Below are 20,933 nucleotides of genomic sequence, written 5' to 3'. Positions count from 1 at the left end.
TCAGGGCATTGCTGGCCTCATAGAATGAGTTCAGAAGTGTTCCTCCCTCTGCAATTTTTTGGAATAGTTTTGGAAGGATAGGTGTTAACTCTTCTCTAAGTGGTAGAATTTACCTGTGAAGCCATGTGGTCCCGGACTTTTGTTTGTTGGGAGTTTGTAAATTACTGATTCAGTTTCATTACTGGCATTTCATCTGTTTGTATTTTCTGTTTCTTCCTGGTTCAGTGTTTGGAGAGTGTACATTTAGGAATTTTTCCATTTTTTTCTTGGTCATCCATTTTACTGGCATATAGTTGTTCATAGTAATCTATTATGATCCTTTGTATTTCTGTGGTGCCAGTTCTAAGATCCCATTTTGATTTATAGGTTTTTGTGTATATATTCCTTTGCTGAGGCTTTCTAATTTTTCATTAGTTTCAGACATGTTTGTAAGTGATCATTCAGTGATTCATATGTTGACTGTTTTAAAATCTTTGTCAGATAATTCTAATTTCTGTCAGTCTCAGTGTTGGTATCTATTTATTGTCTCTTTTCATTCAGTCTGACATCTTCCTGCTTATTTATTTATTTATTTATTTGCCATGCTGTGCGGCTTGCGGGATCTTAATTCCCCGACCAGGGATCGAACCCGGCGGGCCCCTGGCAGTGAGAGCGCCAAGTCCTAACCACTGGACCACCAGGGAATTCCCTCTTCCTGCTTCTTAAAATGACAAGTGATTTTTTCTTTTTTACTGAAACCAGGAAATTTTGAGTATTATGTTATGCAACTCTGAATCTCATTTAAACATTCTATTTTAACTGGCCTTTTTGACACTGTTAACTCAGGAAGAGGGGTGCCACCCTGTTATGTCCGGGCAGAACTGGAAGTCCAGGTTCCTCACTCAGCCTCCACTGACACATAGGGTATGGGAGAGGGCTCTTTGCTGTTGGACAGTACGGTCTGAATGTTTGTGTCCCCCTCCAAATTCATATGCTGAAATCCTTATGCCTGATGCAGGTGTTTTAGGAGGTGGAGCCTTTGGGAGTTGATTAGGCCATGAGGGCAGAGACCTCGTGAGATTAATGCCCTTAGTAAAGAGACCCCAGAGAGTTCCCTTGCCCCTTCTGCCTTGTGAGGACACAGTGAGAAGTCTTGAGATCCAGAAGAGGACCCTCATTTGACCTTGCCAGCACCCTGATCTTGGACTTCCAGCCTTAAGAACTGTGAGAAATAAATTTATGTTGTTCATAAGCTATCCAGTCTGTGGTGTTTTGTTTAGCAGCCTTAACAGACTAAGACAGTGGGTGTGGAATTTCTCACTCCCCTTGTGATTTCCACTGCCACTGGTGGGGGGCGGTAGTCTCATTACTGTCAAGTGATGGTAAAAGTCCTGATTCTCCACTACTCCTTCTCTGATAGCACTGTAAGAAAAGAACCCTTAGCATATTCATCATTGTTAGTTAAAAATCCCCAGCCTGATCCTTCCAAAATCTCTGCCATATCTGAATCTGGTTCTGATGCTTCGTTTGTTTCTTCAGACTATATTTTTTGCCTTTTAGCATGCTTTGTAATTCTTTTCGTTGAAAGCTGGACATGATGTATTTGGTTAAAAAACTGAGGTAGATAGACCTTTAATGTGAGCTTTATCTGGCTAGACATTAGGCTATGTTTACTGCTTGTTATAGCTGTGTTGTCAGAGACTAAAATTTCCTCTACTGTCCTAGTTTTTGTCTTGCCTGTTGTCTTTGGGTTTTCCTGGAGACTCCTCAGAGAGTAAAATAGTTTCCCTTGAGTGTAAGGTTTTTTTTAAAGGAGAATAGAGATTTGGGCATATTTCAAAAATGGTTACTTTTCCCCTTACCCTGCTGGAAACAGGAGGGGATTTTTCTCTGATCCTAACAGTGAGAATATGGTAGGGCTCATGGAACTGAAACTCATGAAAGCATAAGGACCCTCCTACAGTAGCCCCCTCAGAGTTTTTGATTCTTGAGTTAGTCTACACTGAGCAATCTGTCAATTATAAAGTTTTCCTATTGGTTTCCTGCTTCTTACTTTGGGCTTCTACTCTATTAAGCTGTGAGTGAGTCTCTGTCTTTTTTACTGAAAAAAAGACACAGTGTTCAAGGCAGCAGTTTGACCTGTGACCTCAATTCTCTGATCAGTCTAAGAGGAGTTGTTGATTTTTCATTTTGTTCAGGTTTTTTCTTGTTGTGAGGATGGAAGTGATGACTTCCAAGCTCTTTACATATAGGACCAGAAATCAGAATTCTTCTTTGGATTTATTTTGGTCATTGTCTTCTACTTCCTTGGGTGGAAACATGGATTATTGATTTTCAGCCTTTCTTTTCTCAGCTCAGCATTTAAAGCCATAAATTTCCTTCAAAGCACTAAATTAGATGTGTTCCACAAATTTTGATGTTGTGTTTCCATTATCAGTTGAAATATTTTCTCATTTCCTTTGTAATTTTTTTTGCCATGGATTATTTAGAAGTCCAATATTCAATTTCCCAATAATTGGATTTTTTTCGAGATATCTTATTGTTCCTGATTTCTAATTTAATTCCAATGTGGTCAAAGGAACATACTCTGTAAGTTTTCAGATTTTTGAAATTTATTGAGTCTTGTGTAATGGACCTACGTATGATCTGTCTTGGTGATTATTTTTAGTGCACTTTAAAACCTGTATTCTGCAGTTGTTGGGTATAGTGTTCTATAAACCATTAGGTCAGGGTGGCTGATGCTTCATTTAGATCTTCTGAATTCTTACAGATTTTTAAAATTATTCTATCATTCTCTGATAGAGGATATAATAAACTTTAGTTATGATTGAGGATTTGTCTGTTTTCTTTTTTAGTTCTGCCAGGTTTGCTTCATGGGTTTTGAACCTCTCATTAGGAACATTCACTTGATATGTTTTCTGATACATTTTTATTATAATGAAATCTCTTTATCACCAGTAATGTTCATTATCTTGAAGTCTTTTATCTGTATGTAATATAGCCACCTTTCAGCTTTCTCATATTAGTGTTTATATGGCCTCTTTTTCCATTCGTTTACTCCAAGACAGTGATATAGTTGTGCCTTGTTTTTTTACCCTAGAGGCTCTTCAGATAGGATCTGAGACTTTTGCAGTTCTTTTAGCTGTGATCATCTGTTGTTTTACAGGAGCCCTGTTGATATAGTGGCTTTTAATTGGGAAATTTAGTCCTTTAATATAATTTTTCATGTGGTTGGGTGTTAATCTACTATCTCTGTATGGGTTTTTTTTTTTCCTAACTGCTCCCCTTTTCCCTCATTTCTTGCCTTTTTGGGGATTATTTGAATTTTAATAATATTACATTGATTTCTCCATTCCCATTTCTAGGGAGACAGTTCTTCAAAAGTGTTTCACATTTCTTCATATCTTGTAAGCATGGCACTGGCTGCCCTTTGTTCCCGACCATCTTTTCAAGGATGTTTGTAGAGTGAATAACCTTGGAAGATTCAGTGCTTCCCTCTAGAGCAAGGGGATGGCATCCTTACTTCCTATTATAAAGGATTTGGATTCTCTAAGGTCAGATTTTCTTTCCTGTAATGCAGTCCCACTGTGTGTTTGGGTGTCATCTATCCTTCTTCACATTGCCCTGTGGAAATTGGGGCTCAGGAAACAGGCATCAAAATGCTGATACTCTGGCTGCTGCTACTGCCGCAAGTAATAAACTGTATGTCTCGCCCCAGAGAGTTCTGTCCTTACCGTCTCTCGTGATACCGTGGCAGGCTGACTTGCTAACTAGCACGTAGAGTGAAGCCTCAGACCCCTTACAGGCTTGACATCCTTCATTCCCTCCTCTTCCTCGGTGCTACTGCTTCATCAATAGTCCATCTTGGTACCTTACAAATTCCACAATTCACAATTCGAAGTTTTGATTTAAATAGTCTTATGTCTTTTAAATAATTAAGAAAAAAGAGAGAAATACATATTTTACATGGAACCACTTATTTACCATTTCTTTTGTACTTCCTGCCTTTCTGAAGATTGTAGTTACAATGTGCCATCATGACCCTTTATCCTGAAGAACTTTTTACAGCATTTCTTTAGTGAAGGTATTTTGGCAATGCAGTCTCTAAGTTTTTGTTCTTACAGAAATGTCTTTATAAAGCATTTTTGAAGTGTGTTTGGCAGCATATAGAATTCTGGCTTCGTTTTTTTTCAGCACCTTAAATATGTCATCACATTGTCTTTTGGCCTTTCATGTGTCTGATGAGAAGTTAGTCTTCATTTATCATCCTTTCCCTATATGTATTTTGTCATTTTTCTTTTGTTTGTTTGTTTGGGTTTGGTTTTTTAAATAATTCTTTCTTATCGTGTTCTGAATTCACAGCATTTTTTAAAAATTTATTTTTAATTTTATTTATTTTTGGGTGTGTTAGGCCTTCACTGCTGCGTGAGGGCTTTCTCTAGTTGCGGCGAGCAGGGGCTACTCTTTGTTGCAGTGCGTAGGCTTCTCATTGTGGTGGCTTCTCGTTGCGGAGCACGTGCTCTAGGTGCATGGGCTTCAGTAGTTATGGCATGCGGGCTCAGTAGTTGGGGCACATGGGCTTAGTTGCTCCATGGCATGTGGGATCTTCCTGGACCAGGGATCGAACCCGTGTCCTCAGCATTGGCAGGCGGATTCTTAACAACTGTGCCAGCAGGGAAGTCCCTGTTTGTTTTTATTCAGTTGGGATTTTTTTGAGATTTTGGGCTCTGATATCTTTCACTAATTTGGGGAAGTTTTTGGTCATCATTTCATCAGGTAATTTCCTGTTCTATTCTGTTTCCTTTCCTCTATGACTCCACATAAACCTGTGTTATACCACTTGATATTTTCCCCTCAGGTCTCTGAGGCTCTGCTAATTTTTCTTCATTCTCTTTTTTTGGCCACGCTGCACAGATTGCTGGATCATAGTTCCCTGATCAGGGATTGAACCGGGCCCTTGGCAGTGAAAATGCAGAGTCCTAACCACTGGACTGCCAGGAAATTCCCATTTTTCTTCATTCTTTTTCTCTTCCTTCTTCAGATTTAATAAGTTCTGTCTTCAACTCCAATGACTCCTTGATGTCTTCTTTCTGCTATTAAGCCCACTTAGTGAATTTTTCGTTTCAGGTTTAGAATTTTCATTTGGCAGGGTTTTTTGTTTGTTTGTTTGTTTGTTTTTTGCGGTACGTGGGCCTCTCACTGTTGTGGCCTCTCCCGTTGTGGAGCACAGGCTCCGGACGCGCAGGCTCAGCGGCCATGGCTCACGGGCCCAGCCGCTCTGCAGCATGTGGGATCTTCCCGGTCCGGGGCACGAACCCGTGTCCCCTGCATCGGCAGGCGGACTCTCAAGCACTGCGCCACCAGGGAAGCCCTCATTTGGCAGATTTTTTATAGTAACTATTTCCTTGCTGAAATTACAAATTTTTCCATTCATTATGCATACATCATCTTTTAAATTCTTGAACGTGTTTATAATAGGTGCTTTGGAATGCTTGTCTGCTGATTGCATCATCTTAATCATCTCAGTGTTGGTTTCTGTTGACTACTTTTTCTTTGAGTATGGGCACAGTTTCTTGTTTCTTTTTATGTCTAATGAATTTTGATTGGATAGTGAACATTATGAAGAATGCATTGTAAAGACTGTGGATTTTTTTTTTATATTCTTCTAAAGAGTCGGTTCTGTTCTAGAAGGCAGTTAACTTTGGCTGGATTCAGCTTTTCACACTCAGGCACCATTGTGGTGGGCTGCAGCTGAAATTTCCACCCAGCCTTTAGTTGCTGGGGGTTTGTTTGTTTTTGCCAGAACTCTGTTGTCTTCTCCTGGGGTTGCATAATTTAGTGGTGAGCCACGTTTTGTGGCTGATTTTGTCTCTAAATTTGGGGGCTTATGTCCTCTGCAGCCTTTTTTCCTAGGATTTCCCTTGTAACTTTCCGATTAGTCTACCAGACTGAACTCTGATATTTGCCATCTCAAGCAAGTAAACGTGCTTTTCCTTGCAACTCCCACAGGCAAAAAGTTGTAAATTTGCAAATCTCACTCATTGCACTTTGTCTTTCAACAGTAAGCTTCCCTATAGTTTCTACTTGCTTTTGGTTCTTCTCCAGAGACTTCAGATATTGGGTTTAAATAATATTTTCTCAGATTTCATAACTGGACAGGAGAGTTAATCTCTGCTATTCGTCCACTTCCTTTTTATAATAATCTTTGAAAACATTGCTTCTAAGCCCTAAGTAGAACAATCCCAAGCTGAGTAATGTAGATTTTATTCTGTAAGCAGGAAGTATCATCCAGAAATGCTTTACTTGTGTTTGAAAGTTGAGAAAAATTCTTTTTATTTTTTTTAAAGAATGGGCATACATAAATCTGAGAAGCTTTTATTTTAGAAATAAGGGCTTGAGAGAAGCAAGTTACCAATCAGTTATCACTATAAACTTTTTTGTATATAAGGTTCAGGTATATATTTTGACCACTTCTTTCTATTATAATTTTAGGATGCCTTCTTGAAAATCATTCGAAATGAGGGCATTAAATCCCTGTGGAGTGGCCTTCCTCCTACTTTGTAAGTTGAACTTTAATATTTTTCTTACTAAATGATGGTTGTTATTTTGCCTTATAATCAGCCTCGTTGGACAACATCATGCATTTTTAATGTTAGTGCTTTTTCATTTTCTAGAGTATTTTTTTGTGAATCTCACAGCTATCCACATATTTGATGATTTGCTGAAAGGATTCACAGGACCTAAAGAAGGTGATACTCATGTCTGCGGTTTATTACAGCAAAAGAAACGAAGCAGAATCAGTAAGGGGAAAGGACACAACAGGAGTTGACCAGGCAAAGGCACCCTGAGCCCGCCCGTGTGACACTGCAGAGTGTGTGCTGCTTCTCCCAGCACTGAGCTGCAGCCGCACACGCAGTGTTTCTGTCTCATGCAGCCCTGGAGTCTGAGACTAGGGCTTGTATTGCGGGCTGGTGACATAGGCACATTCTGTTTGTGACCAGCTGTGATACCAAAACTCCAGCACCCCTTAAAAGCAAGCAGATGTTTACCAAAAATCACATCATTTGCACAAATCAACCTAGACAAGCTGGTTTAATGCTCCAGACATACAGAAAAACCTTGTTATAGGGAATATTCCAAGGGCTAAATTCCTTGGGGGTGACCAAAGGTCAAGCAGGCAGATAGATCCTCCTGAAGATACAGATTAGAGCAGCTGGGCCTGCTGTGTTCACTTTGGTGCACAAGCAGTTTTTTTTTCATGTTCAGAAATTAAGAATTTAGTGTTCATTTGACTTTATTTTACTAAAATAATGAGAGGTATTGTGCCATGTATACTTTCCTTTTCCAGATAATTATAATTCTCTACTAACTAGCTATTATATGAATTAACATGACAAGCTAGTAAGGCTGAATGTAAAAATCCCATAATATCTTGACTTTCTCTGCCTCCTTTCTTTCTAATTTATCTTTTTATAGAGCAAATTAGTCAGTTTTGAGGCATATATTCTAAACAGTGCCTGAGGTTATAAAGTTAGCGGTAGATCCAAGAGCAGCAGTCGGTCTTGTTCCTACATTCTCATCGTCACACTTCACTGTAGAACATTAGGCATTTCCATGTGTGGTCTGTTAAATGTCCTTGGTTAGGCCATAAACAGAGACTTTTTTTGTTGCATTAATATTTATGATAGTACCTGCAACTTTGTGTTTAATTAATAACTCCCTCTTGATATTTTCATTTAAAAGAATAAGTCATTGGAATTTCCTCAAAACTCTAGTATATATAATTCCAGCGACATTAATTGTAATTCATTTTCAGTCATAAGTAGGTATGGTATATGGTCCACAGTTCAAAAGAATTTTACAATTGTGCTTGTACTTTTAACTTTAGTGATTTTCATGTTATCATAATGTAGTTGGGGAGGAAGACCAGAAACAGAATAAGTCAAGGAGGTAGCGAAGTGTCCTCATTTGTCTTTTCCTATTTATGACCTGACTGGGTGCTATGTAACTTAACTTCTCAACTACAATATAAACCTTTGGAGAGCACAGCCATACTTTACACCTTTTGGTTGCCAAAGTTAAACACTAATAATTTGTTAAATAAAAAAAAATTGATCTCATGGCTGATTTGTTGTGGTTTTCAGCTTATATAAAATAGAAGGATTTTATCTTATATTTAATAATAAGAATATGCTTAAGCCTTTGATAATGTTGTACAAATCTTTTTGTGTTCCTAACAGAGTGATGGCAGTTCCTGCCACAGTTATTTATTTTACCTGCTATGATCAATTAACTGCTCTTCTGAGATCTAAATTAGGAGAAAATGAAAACCGCATACCAATTGTTGCTGGAATTATGGCCAGACGTAAGTAATAAATTACTATATTTTCATTCTGATTTCTGCTTAACGCTTGTTTTAAAATTTTGACATTCATAGAGAATTTGTTTAAAATACAGAGTATTGGTAAAGATATATTTTGCATTGTAGTTTGTACTAATTTGTTAATATCTATACCCTAGAAGTCATATTGTATGATGATTGCCATCAGAATGAGATGGGATCAGCCTATCCCTGTCAAATCTTGGACAGAGATTTTAGATTTGAGATTTTAGACTTTAGAGTCTAGATTTTAGGATGATAACAGATAGCTGTCAAATTAATGCCAACGTCTTTAATCATTTTTCTTATAGACTTTGAGATTCAGAGTTTAATCATAAGGAAATTTGCCTCTGCACAGAAGGACATTTTTCTCTGTGCAGTGGAAGTGAGGTTTGTAGTAGTTCTGGTTGATGTATAAGGGTTGTGGAACTGCTCTTGAAAGAGTTGAAACCAGAAAGAGTAAGGGATGTGAAATACCTTTATCAAGGAAAAAAATCTGAGCCAGTATGGTTGGTATCATAAGATATTTAAGGTTTGCTTCATTTCAGAATAAAAGCTTAAACTACAAAAAGGCATGAAATATTCATTTTTGCATGTGTTTTCATAATGCATGGCTTTATTTTTGTTGTATTTGCTTGTTTGTACTAGTTGGTGCAGTAACTGTAATAAGTCCACTGGAATTGATTAGAACCAAGATGCAATCTAAGAAGTTTTCTTACGAGGAACTGCATCAATTTGTCAGCAAGAAAGTATCTGAAGATGGTTGGATTTCCCTCTGGAGGGGCTGGGCTCCTACCGTTCTTAGAGATGTACCATTCTCAGGTAGGGTTTATCTGCAGGTTTGCCTTACATATCACTTTTAAATCAACTAAATTTTAAACACATTAAGGCTAAAGGTAAGTTATCTTCTTTAGTGACCACACACTCCTAGTCCAGTGTTGGGCTCTCAGATCTTGATAAGTATTTATTGAATGAACAGTTTCTAATTCAAGCCTGGCTTTCTTTTCTCTTTGTGTTTGTTTAATTTCTTTTTAAACATTAATTGGTGTGTATTCATAGTTAGATAATGCAAAGTACCTTTAAAATTAAGTCATAATTAGTAAGATAAGTAAAGTACTACAAATCAAGATATTATAAAATACATTTAAGGGACTTCCCTGGTGGTGCAGTGGTTAGGAATCCGCCTGCCAATCCAGGGGAAACGGGTTCGATCCCTGGTCCAGGAAGATCCCACATGCCGCGGAGCAACTGAGCCCGTGTGCTGCAACTACTGAGCCTGCGCTCTAGAGCCTGCAAGCCACAATTACTGAGCCCACGTGCCACAACTACTGAAGTCTGCGCACCGCAACAAGAGAAGCCACCACAACAAGAAGCCTGCACACTACAACAAAGAGTAGCCCCCGCTCACCACAACCAGAGAAAAGCATGTGTGCAGCAACGAAGACCCAGTGTGGCAATACATACATACATACATACGTTTAAGACCACCTGTGAATTATATTGACTCCTACTTTTTTCAGTTATTAAAGATAAAAATCTCCCCCACTGAGTGTCCTGTAGGGACTGTTATAAATCAGATTTGAGATTGTTCTAATCATTGAATTATACAAAGGTAGAAAAATCATGAAAAAGAAGTGCAAAAATAACAAATAACTTGTAGGATGTGCATACTTCAGTAGTGTTGGGTTGGCCAAAAAGTTCTTTTCGGGTCTTTGGTAACATGGGAAAATCCCGTGGCCAACCCAGTATTTCTCTCGTGAATCTCAGAAGTTTCCATTTAAAACCTGGAAGATTGCAGCATTATTTATGATAGCCAGGACATGGAAGCAACCTAAGTGTCCGTCGACATATGAGTGGATAAAGAAGATGTGGCACATACAGTACAATGGAATATTACTCAGGCATAAAAAGGAGTGAAACTGAGTTATTTGTAGTGAGGTGGATGGACCTCGAGTCTGTCATACAGAGTAGAGTAAGTCAGAAAGAGAAAAACAAATACTGTGTGCTAACACATATATATGGAATCTAAAACAAAAATGGTTCTGAAGAACCTAGGGGCAGGACAGGAATAAAGATGCAGAAGTAGAGAGTGGACTTGAGGACACGGGGAGGGGGAAGGGTGAGCTGGGACGAAGTGAGAGAGTGGCATGGACATATATACACTACCAGATGTAAAACAGATAGCTAGTGGGAAGCAGCCGCATAGCACAGGGAGATCAGCTCGGTGCTTTGTGACCACCTAGAGGGGTGGGATAGGGAGGGTGGGAGGGAGATGCAAGGGTGGGGGGGTTATGGGGATGTATGTATACGTATAGCTGATTCACTTTGTTATACAGCAGAAACTAACACACCATTGTAAAGCAATTATATTCCAATAAAGATCTTAAAAAAATAAATAAAAAATAAAACCTGGAAGAAATAATTATTGAGAACCCTTGTATTAACATTCCTTTTTCCCTTTGAGTTACTCCTTTTCTTGGGCTGTCATTCACATCTCTGCATCTTTCCCTTTCCATTAGTATTTTTCTTCAACGTTTTGTGTTCAGTTATGCTTTATAGAAACATCATAGATTCCTAGACCAATACTTTTTCATTTTTTAATTATATTTGATACATAAAAAGTAATGAAGATATAAATTATGCAGTGCACTAATAAAATGGACACCTGTGAAGTCACCACTTCAATATATGAATTAGAATATTGAATTTTTAAAATCATGAAACCACATATGTCCACCTCCACTGTCACATCCTCAGTGGTAACCACTACACTGAATTTTTATCATTTATTTGATTTCTAAAAAGTTTTACCATGTATGTATTACTGCTAAATAATGTTACTGACTTTTGCCTATTTTTGAGGTTTATAACTTATTTTACTCAAAAATATAAGATTTATTCTTGGTTTTCATGTGTAACTGTTTTGTTTTCACTCGTGTTTATGTCTGAGAAAACAATGCTGTGAACATTTTTTTTAACGTGTATGGGTGTAAGAATCTCTTCAGTTTTAGATTTGCTGGTTCATATAAATATACACATTTAAAATTTTATGTGGTAATATCAAACCCTTTTCTAAAGTGATTGTGCAGATCACAACCATCAGCTTCCTGCTGCTTCATTTCAAACCCTCACCAGTACTTTTATTGCCAAAAGTTCTTAATTTTTGTTTACCTAGTAATATAAAGTGGTATCTCACTTTAACTTATATTTCCCTGATTATTAACGAGGTTGGACACTGTTTCATTGGCCATTTATTTATCCATAATTGATTAGGGATTACGGCTGAAATAAGTATTCATTTCCTCCTCGTATGGATAGTTATCCAGGCATCACTTATTGAATAACCATACGTGCTGCCAGGATTTGTTGTGTCACCTGTTGTATCAAAGTTTCATATATGCATGGATGTGTTTCACTGGCCAACTTGTTTAACCCTGTACTAACAGTACAGTACTGTCTAAATTAAAGTACATAATAAAAAAATCTTCATGTTACCTTTTTTTGCTGTAGGAATGTCCTTTTTCTTTATAACTTTTGAAGTCTTTTAGTAGAGATTTAAAATTTTCTTTATAAAGGTTACATATACAACCTCTTTTTCTAATATTCATTTATAGGTACCACTCACCACAACTTTTAGTGCCTATTTTAAAAGACCTATTAAAAAAAAAGCTGTCTGAATCTTTGTGGTTGCTGCAGTGTTACCGTCAATTCTTGTCTGTTAGCTTATATTCAGCTACTTGTAAACTCTTATAGATTCTAATTTGCCTGTCTTTTACATTTTCTATGTAGACAATAATATGTAAATTGTAACTACTTTCTTCATTTTTTAATAGTTACAGCTTTTTTTCTATAAATACTGTGCTTACTGTGCTGCCTAGTACAATTTTGAATAGCAGCGATAGTGTTGCATCCCTGTCATTTTCCTCATTCTAAAGGAAATAGTTCTGTTGTTCCACCGTTAATAATTTTTGCTACAAGTTCTTGATGCATATCCTTTATCAAGTTGGAGAATTTCCCTTTTATTCCTAGGTTTCTAAGAAATTTCTTTGTTTGCTTTAAATGAAAGTGTATTGAATTTTATAAAATGCTTTCCCATCATTTTTAGATGATCATACAATTCTGTTAATGTGGTATATGGCATCTAAAGAACTTCTTATATTTACTGCCTTTGCATTCATCAGATAACTCAATTTAGTCATAGCATGTGATCGTTTATGAGATAGTCTGGCTTCAGTTGCTGATTATTATTTTTTATTTTTTAGGATTTTTACATCAATGTTCATGAATGAGATGGAACTGTACTTTTCCTTTCCTCTCCTGTCCTTGTCAGGTTTTGAAATTAAAGTCCTTTTTACTGATGCATAGTTTTTTTGTTTATAAGAAGACTACTAGAATATTATTGAGAATTTTTTTTTAAATCTCGCCTAGTATGTGTCTAAGCAGAAAGCAAGGTGTGTCAAGACTAGAATTCTCTTTCCTTTAACATACAGTATTCCTTAACTATTTAAAGTCCACATTTCATTTCTAAATATGTGTTCATTTCATTCTCTGTTTTTACAGCAATGTACTGGTATAACTATGAAGTTTTAAAGAAGTGGTTGTGTGCAAAATCTGGTTTATATGAACCGACATTTATGATCAACTTTACTTCAGGGGCATTATCTGGTTCTGTAAGTTTATTCTTTTGTTGTTAATCTTCCACAATAGTGATAATTGTCTTACTAAAATAGAACAAAATATTATGTAGCATTTCATGTCTATTGAGATAGTACTTTGGGGCTGCAGTGCTTTAAAATTTTTATAAGTATTTACTACCCTATTTTGAAGATAAATTACTAGCCATTAAATATTTTAAAATTCATTTTATATGTTTTTATTATATTACAAATACATTATATTTTTCTGAATCTTTTGGATTTGTTATATCATTACAGTTGTGATAATGGTAAGAGTTTAAATAGTACTTTATTCTTTACAAGGTATTTGGCAATTTGGTCATTAAATGCCAGTAGATCTGGTTAGTTAATATTTTATAGAGTGTCATCTCATATGTATAATCGGATTGAATAGAAGTAATTTCATCCTTTGCTGCTAATTCCTGTTTCTTTGGGAACATTCTGGCTGAGTACCTCTTAAAAGAATTTTAATAAAAGTTATAGTCAGAAGGGAGAAATCTCAAATGACCATTTTTGGGTAGTAGAGAGTTCACCTTTTGCCACCCCTCCACATAATGAAAAGTTGTGTAGTGGACTTCCTTTATGCACATTCTTATCACCATGATCTTGGCCACAAAGAGCTTTCTTATACCCACATACTTAGCAAGTGAATTTGTGATGACACAGAGGGATGTGCTGACATATTGGAACCAAATGAAAACAAGAGTGAAGGAGCATAGTGAGGTCATGGAGACCTGCAGAAAAATACTGGAGTAACTGTGTCAGAAAACCTAGGCTAAGGAAGCCCCTGAGATTGTGTTCAAAATTTAGACGTGAGGGGCCTCCCTGGTGGCGCAGTGGTTGAGAGTCCGCCTGCCGATGCAGGGGATACGGGTTCGTGCCCCGGTCTGGGAGGATCCCATATGCCGCGGAGCGGCTGGGCCCGTGAGCCATGGCCGCTGGGCCTGCGCATCCGGAGCCTGTGCTCCGCAACGGGGGAGGCCACAACAGTGAGAGGCCCGCATACCGCAAAAAAAAAAAAAAAAAAAAAAAAATTTAGACGTGAATATTCCCGGGTCTGAGATCTGTCAGATTAAGCCTAGTGGGGTATAAAACTATTGAGGTAAAAGAGCAATTCTTTTTAGCAACTTAAGTAGTTAGAATACCAGCAAAATCTTTTCATTATCTTTCTTATTTGTGAGGCGATTAAAAGTAACTTGATTGTATTTTATTTATATCTTAATCCAGCACGAATGAAGAAAAACAAGTACTATTTATATTTAGAGATTCATAACAGTTGGAATTGTAGAACCAATTATGTACTTAATGCTTTATATCTTAAAAAAAAAAAAGGCTATGTATCCTATAGCCATTGAATAATGGCTATAGGCTGTTGTCCCAGTTTTCCAGTAATATGAAGGAACGTTCTCTATTTTACTACTTCTGCCTAACATAGAAAATTTATTTAAAAAAATTTTAATGATTTAGAAAATACTGCTGCCTTTTGACTGTTATCAAATAACAGCAGAAAAAGCACATCAGTGGGACAATGTCCAGGCTTTCTGTCAGAAAACAAAATAGCCTAAACCACATCATTTTACAAAGTGTCAGTCTCATACCACATTGTTGCTACCTTTGATACTCCCATCAGCCCTCCCTATCCAGAGGTTCTGCATCTGCAGAGTCAACCAATTCCATTCCTGATTGTTGAATCCACGGATGTAGAACCGCAGATATGGAGGGCCGACTCTACTGTGCCATTTTATATAAGGGATTTGAGCATCTGCAGATTTGGGTATCTGTAACCAGTACCCCCCGGATACTAAGAGACAACTGTATGTGTTAGACTGTGGAGATGGAGACACAATAATCGATTTTATCTTACCTGAGATCTTTGAAACTGATTTCATTTCAAGAACTTAAATCTTTTAACATTGACAGGTGAAATAAATATAAATGATTTTAAAGGGTATTTTATGAGCATATTGGCCAAATGTGAGTTGGGAAGCAAAAAATAGAGACCAGGTTTTACTTTGTATGATTGTTATATCAGATATTATGAGACATTCTTCAGGGAATTTATTCTTTCAAAAAACCTTCATTGCTTAATTAGGGCATTATGAAAATAATTGTTAAATTGATTCATTTTGAGGTAAGTTTTTAAAAATGTGACTTGTGAGCTACATTTGATAAATATGTTGAAACCTATAAAGGTATATAGAACTAAAAGTAAATTTTCTTTTTTTAAATTTAATTTTTTTTTTTTTTTTTTGCGGTATGCGGGCCTCCCATTGCTGTGGCCTCTCCCGTTGCGGAGCACAGGCTCCGGACGCGCAGGCCCAGCGGCCATGGCTCACGGGCCCAGCCGCTCCGCGGCATGTGGGATCCTCCCAGACCGGGGCACGAACCCGCATCCCCTGCATCGGCAGGCGGACTCTCAACCACTGCGCCACCAGGGAAGCCCTAAATTTAATTTTTAATTATATTTATTTTAAAAACATTTGTTGGAAAATTTTAAATGCTTACTAGATACTTGAGAATTTCCACTTTAAAATATTATACCTTCATATGTAGTAAAGGAATAATGGAACACACAGGAGCATCAGAAAATGTGAATACTGGTTTCAGAGTCAGAGAGGTCTGGTTGGAATTCTGACTCTGCCACTAATAGTTGTGTGACCTCAGGAAAATAGGGGAACTTTTCTGAGACTGTTTACTTACTCCTGAATTTTGGGAGGAATACGTAAGACATATATCTGTTTTCTTTAATAGAGCTTCTTTTAAATACCTCTGGTTTCATTTTATGTTTCAGTTTAGTTGTGATTTTTATTACTATCCTTATTAAGAAATGTGCTAATTAGAATATTAAAATACTTTAGGAAAAATTTAAAAATAGATTTAAATCAGTTTTACTTTTTGTTAGTTTGCAGCTGTTGTAACTTTGCCATTTGATGTGGTAAAAACACAAAAGCAGACACAACTTTGGATATATGAAAGTCGGAAAGGTAAGTGTAATTAATTTACAACATTTTTAAGATGCCATGAAAAATTTTTTCTTTCCAGATACTAAGTTAGGAATATCTAAAATAGGGAAAACAAGATTTTTTTTCCCTTTGTTACCTTACTCTTTATCTAACTCAAACTAATACACTGTTAGAATGGAATACCCAGAAAAAAATACTCTAAACCTACAAAAAAATTTAAGAAATCTTAAAGACTATGTATTTTGCCTGCCATGAGTTAAGTCTCATACCTGCTATATAGAAGATTAAATTATGTAGTCTTTCAAACGTAGGCAAACCAGGGTGAAGGATAGGTAATTACTGGGAAACCTTTTTTCTTAGTGCATCTTGTGTCATTAGTATGCAGACACATTTTGTTGTTGTTTATTTTTTAGCTTCCCTTCTTTTGATGTGTTTTTTCTGCCTGTTATCCCATCTACTTCTTTATAACCTATAAGTCCTTCTAGAACAAAAGCGTACTGTTAGTTGCTTCTACTAGATCCACTCTGTCATTATTATAGAAAGTATAGCAAGCCCACTGGAAATGGGGCTTCGATTGTTTCTGAAACATACAATTGTTAGGATTTGATAAATTTGGATGGTCAGTAGATGAGTGTTTATTTTATTGTCTATGCTTGAAATATTTAATAATCACAGTGTTTCCTTACACTGTAAGAAGTTGCTTATCACCTGTAGGATTAGCTCTTTGATGTTGGATCTTTAGGCAGGAGATACTTTTGAGGTTCTTTTAGAGCTCTGCAGTGGCTTACCTCCAGTTGATAACTCTGTTCTTTCTCTTTTACATTAATTTCACCCTGCTATTAAAATAGAGACCAGTCTGGGACTTGAGTTCTATAAGATTAGAAATACCCAGCTACTTGGCCTCCTTTCTTTTACCAGTTGTTTCCAGAATTTAAATGAAATAATTTAAACATGAAGTATAAGTTAACAACTTGTAAAGTTTTTGTCATTGACTTTTTTTAGAAAGTTAAATTCCAGTCGTAAATATTTTGTTCTTGGTTTTAAAATATGTATGTAATTACTATATTTATACTTACATTATTTATATTGATAGTTTAGCTTCTTAAGTAAATCACAAGGCCTCATTTATCTTCATAGGCAGAGAATCTGATATTTTATATACAAGAAATTTTGAGATAATGAGCCCCTCTTCATTAAGTGGCAAATTCTAAAAAGCTGTTTTTGAAAGCTATCTTTCTCTAATTTTTCCCTTTTTTCCTAGGCATACTTAATAATACGTACTTTAGTCTTTCTTCATGGCTGAGAGTTGTCATCATTGTACACATTGATTACTGTAGAGTTTCATAATGCAGCTCTCAGAAGCTAGTGAGGATAACTTAGGAGTGTTTGCCCAACATTCAGTGGTCTCAAACCACGACTTTGAAATCTTCAGCTTCACAGTTTTCACATGGTAGTATGCCTACTTCTCAGCAGACTTTTTTCACCTATTGCATCTAGTAGTCTATGGGCTAAGCCAGATGCTTATAATCGTTGTGTAAAATGAAGGTAAGCAAACTTTATGTATGAACAGCTCGTTCATGAGGTTTATGTTTGAACTTCAGTAACATCTATTTTTGCTGTTTTCAAAAGATATATAAATTAGTTTTTACTGTGTTCCAGATATTTGAGTAATTGCAAATAAGTGAGATGTTACTGTTAGTTACAGGAAAAATCTCCCCTTTGGAGGAGATAGCACTGCTTTAATTTATTTCAAGACTGGTACATCTAGTATTCAGAAAGGTTTTAATAAAGCAGGACCTCACTAGGGAGGAATGAGCTATTTTCCTCAAAACCTCTTTTTGGGAACAAAAATTATTTTTTAACGTATGCAATAAAAATTCATGAAAAATGGTTATCAGGGCTTTACTTTGGCTTTGGGAACCCCATGAAGATTTCTGTACATCTTTAAAATTTTTCATTATGAAAGATTTTTAAGACATGGAAAAAAGTACAAAGGATATACATACCACCAAGCTTAAGAAACAAACATCATCAGTTCAGGAGAAGTCTTGTGTATATTCCTCCTTGACTGCATCTGGTCCTATGTACCTTAAAACTTATTGCCTTTATGATTTTTTCTTTTTAATGAATCCAACTATTAAAAATAAGATTTAAAATAGCTCTTTAGGTAAACAGATCTGTTCTTACTATAGTGAAATGATATACCACAAAGGCCATAAACACTCTTTTATGTGTATTATCTGTATTAGAAATTAAGTGGTAATTTATAATAGCATCATTTCTTTATTTTAACACTTAGTTTCTATGCCTTTGCAAATGTCAACGTGGGCTATAATGAAGAACATTGTTGCTAAGAATGGATTTTCCGGATTATTTACAGGTAAAAATATTTCCTTTATCAAATCATTGACTAAAATGATTACTTTTAAATCTATCACCTTCCTAAATTACCTTTCAGCAGGAAATTACTGAATATATTCCACATTTACTATTTCCTCCTAAATATCTTTGCTATAAAAGTTTTAAAATGTTAAATAACAGTAAATTTACTATTGATAGAGGTGAGGAGTGAGCAGTTTGGCTTCTTCTTTGACAACAGTTTATGGGACAGTATTTCATATATCACTTCACTTACTTTGATAACTATCAGAATGAAACCAAATAAGTTACATTTAAAAAAATAAGGTAAAATTTGTTGTGATTTTTTTCTCTTTTCAGGCCTAATTCCTCGTTTAATTAAAATTGCTCCTGCTTGTGCTGTTATGATCAGTACATATGAATTTGGAAAGTCTTTTTTCCAGAAACAAAATGCTCGAAGACAGCAATACTAGAGATGCTATTTCAACCTGAAATAACAACCATGACCAAATAATAAGATGGAGAATCTTAGACAAGAACTTTTTTTCACCATTATTACATGGTTTTATATCTTTCTTATCTATAATTTAAATGAATAGTAAATTTCTACTTTACATTTAAATCCTAATTTTTAAATAAATTTTTTATCCTAATTTTTGAGATTTTGAAAAAGATATTACAGAAATCATAACCATTGAGCATTCTTGTAAAGAAAAGAAGAATTATTCTACACTGAAAGCAATAACCTCAGAGTTTGATACAAGTCTCAGTGTAAGTTAATCCTATTGGGAATGTGTCAGAGACAACAGAATGCTGAATGATGTACAGAGTCTAAAAGAAAAATTCGCAAATCTTTTATACACATTTAAATCACGGACATAGATATTTAAGTATTTCAGCAAAGTAGATAATGGAAGGCAGTCTTTAGACAACATTATTCACATATACCACATATTACCTATTAGTTATTTTCTTTAATTCACATGCATTTGGTATTTTGTTTTTTTACCTTGTTACTGTTCTAAGGCCTCATGAATATTAGGATTTCTCTGATCAGAGGTGTATGGTTATTTTATCTTCATGAACCAAAAATATAATAATTTGTATGACACTGATGCTGCTATTTTTGATGACTAAAGACCCTGTATTATCTACTGTCTCTGCAAGAGAGAGGGAGCTTTTACTGCCTGTATCAGATGTTCACTTCAGTCAAACTTGCGTGTGTAGTGGAAAACCACATTATAGTCAGACCAGTAAAAATGCTGTGTCAGCACAGGAAGGGCCTCTGGTTTCAGCTGTCCTGTAATGTAAGTATCACCATTTGTGGAGTTCTCTAGGTAATTTCTATTGGCTCGTTCTAACAAAATTGAGACTATTACTACAGTATCAGTCACAGAATATTTCCAAAATGTCCCTTGATTTTACACATCTCACATTAGTATGCTAGACCAAGAACTAAACAGGCAGCAGTTACCTTGAAGAAAGAGCTTTTGGTCGCTGGAGGCTAATGCCTAAATAATTTAGTTAATGAATGTAAGAACGAAATAAAAAGGATATGATTTCAAGACAAGAAACAATATTCTTTTTTAATATTTTTGTTTTTCTCAGGATCTGTATCCTGGGAGAAAAAGCACTTTATTGCAGTCTATGTGAATTTTATGAAAGTGTGAAGCATTTTTTTCCCTAAAATAGAGTAATATATTTAAGTGACAAATCTCTAGTGTTGGTAGAGGAATTAATGTATTTTCTAATATAGCAGAAAACTGTTTATGTTTCACCAGAAATAAACTCTGTAGGGTTTGTATTTAACCTTTTGTGTTTATTTTATCCTGTGTTGATTTACCTTAAGATTGCAACATATATATCCATAAAAATATATTTATAACTTTGACTTATATTTTCATTAAAATATTTTGTGCTTTCTTAAAATATCACTGTGCTTCTAGCTAAATATTTTCATATAAAATCATTATGTTAATGCTATACTATACACATATATATAAAAAACACACGTGAAAGTTTATCTTGAACACTGATGTTTAACAGTATTAAATTTAAATTTACCTTGGTTCTGCTGTGCTTCTTTTTGATAACTGGTAGAAAAAGGCAGAAAAATTTAGGTTTTGAAATGCTCTCAAAAAGCGGTCATGTATTTCAGCTTAATGTCACTTATAAACAACGGAAGGGAAATTTTCATCCTCCCCCCACCCCACTACGGACTGCAGTTGTGAAAAATTCTCACTTTATGACTAGAATAACTTAAATAAATCTAATTCCCTAGTTTTTCTAACATATATTACATGCAATGTATCTGAATGAAAAGAAGCCTGAACTGAAGCTTTCTCTATACTTAAGTGGTCCAGAAGCATTAACAGTAGCAACTGAAAAGCATTTGGTTACAAATTGTGTTCTTGGTAATGTTTCTGAAAGGAAACAGTTTCATTCTGTTAATGTTAATTTCTAACATACACATTTAAATTTTTTAAGAAAAATGTCTTATGCAAGTATTACATGTTTGCTACCTTTCATACAATACATGTTTGACTTCTTTAAAAAGTAATATGGAATTAAAGTAAA

At 35.6% G+C, this 20,933-nt stretch overlaps 1 protein-coding gene across 2 annotated transcripts in view; it reads left to right on the top strand.

Moving 5' to 3' along the window:
• The window catches only part of SLC25A40 (solute carrier family 25 member 40), a 53,835-nt gene extending 33,535 nt beyond the window's left edge, over positions 1 to 20,300 (top strand). Inside the window, exons 5-11 of one of the 2 annotated variants that reach the window (XM_082632764.1) lie at positions 6,472 to 6,539; positions 8,220 to 8,344; positions 9,008 to 9,181; positions 12,920 to 13,029; positions 15,938 to 16,019; positions 18,298 to 18,378; positions 18,717 to 20,300. In XM_082632764.1, the coding sequence (XP_082488890.1) occupies positions 6,472 to 6,539; positions 8,220 to 8,344; positions 9,008 to 9,181; positions 12,920 to 13,029; positions 15,938 to 16,019; positions 18,298 to 18,378; positions 18,717 to 18,829 (753 nt within the window). In that variant the 3' untranslated portion in view covers positions 18,830 to 20,300. The remainder of the gene's footprint in view (positions 1 to 6,471; positions 6,540 to 8,219; positions 8,345 to 9,007; positions 9,182 to 12,919; positions 13,030 to 15,937; positions 16,020 to 18,297; positions 18,379 to 18,716) is intronic. The other variant, XM_082632763.1, reaches the window with a different exon arrangement.
• Positions 20,301 to 20,933: the final 633 nt, after the last annotated feature.

This window comes from Mesoplodon mirus (genome assembly GCF_964341445.2).
Source record: "Mesoplodon mirus genome assembly, chromosome: 9".
Lineage (NCBI taxonomy): Eukaryota > Metazoa > Chordata > Mammalia > Artiodactyla > Ziphiidae > Mesoplodon > Mesoplodon mirus.
Note: the sequence above shows the minus strand (reverse complement) of the source record. Positions and strands in the feature narration are given on the sequence as shown.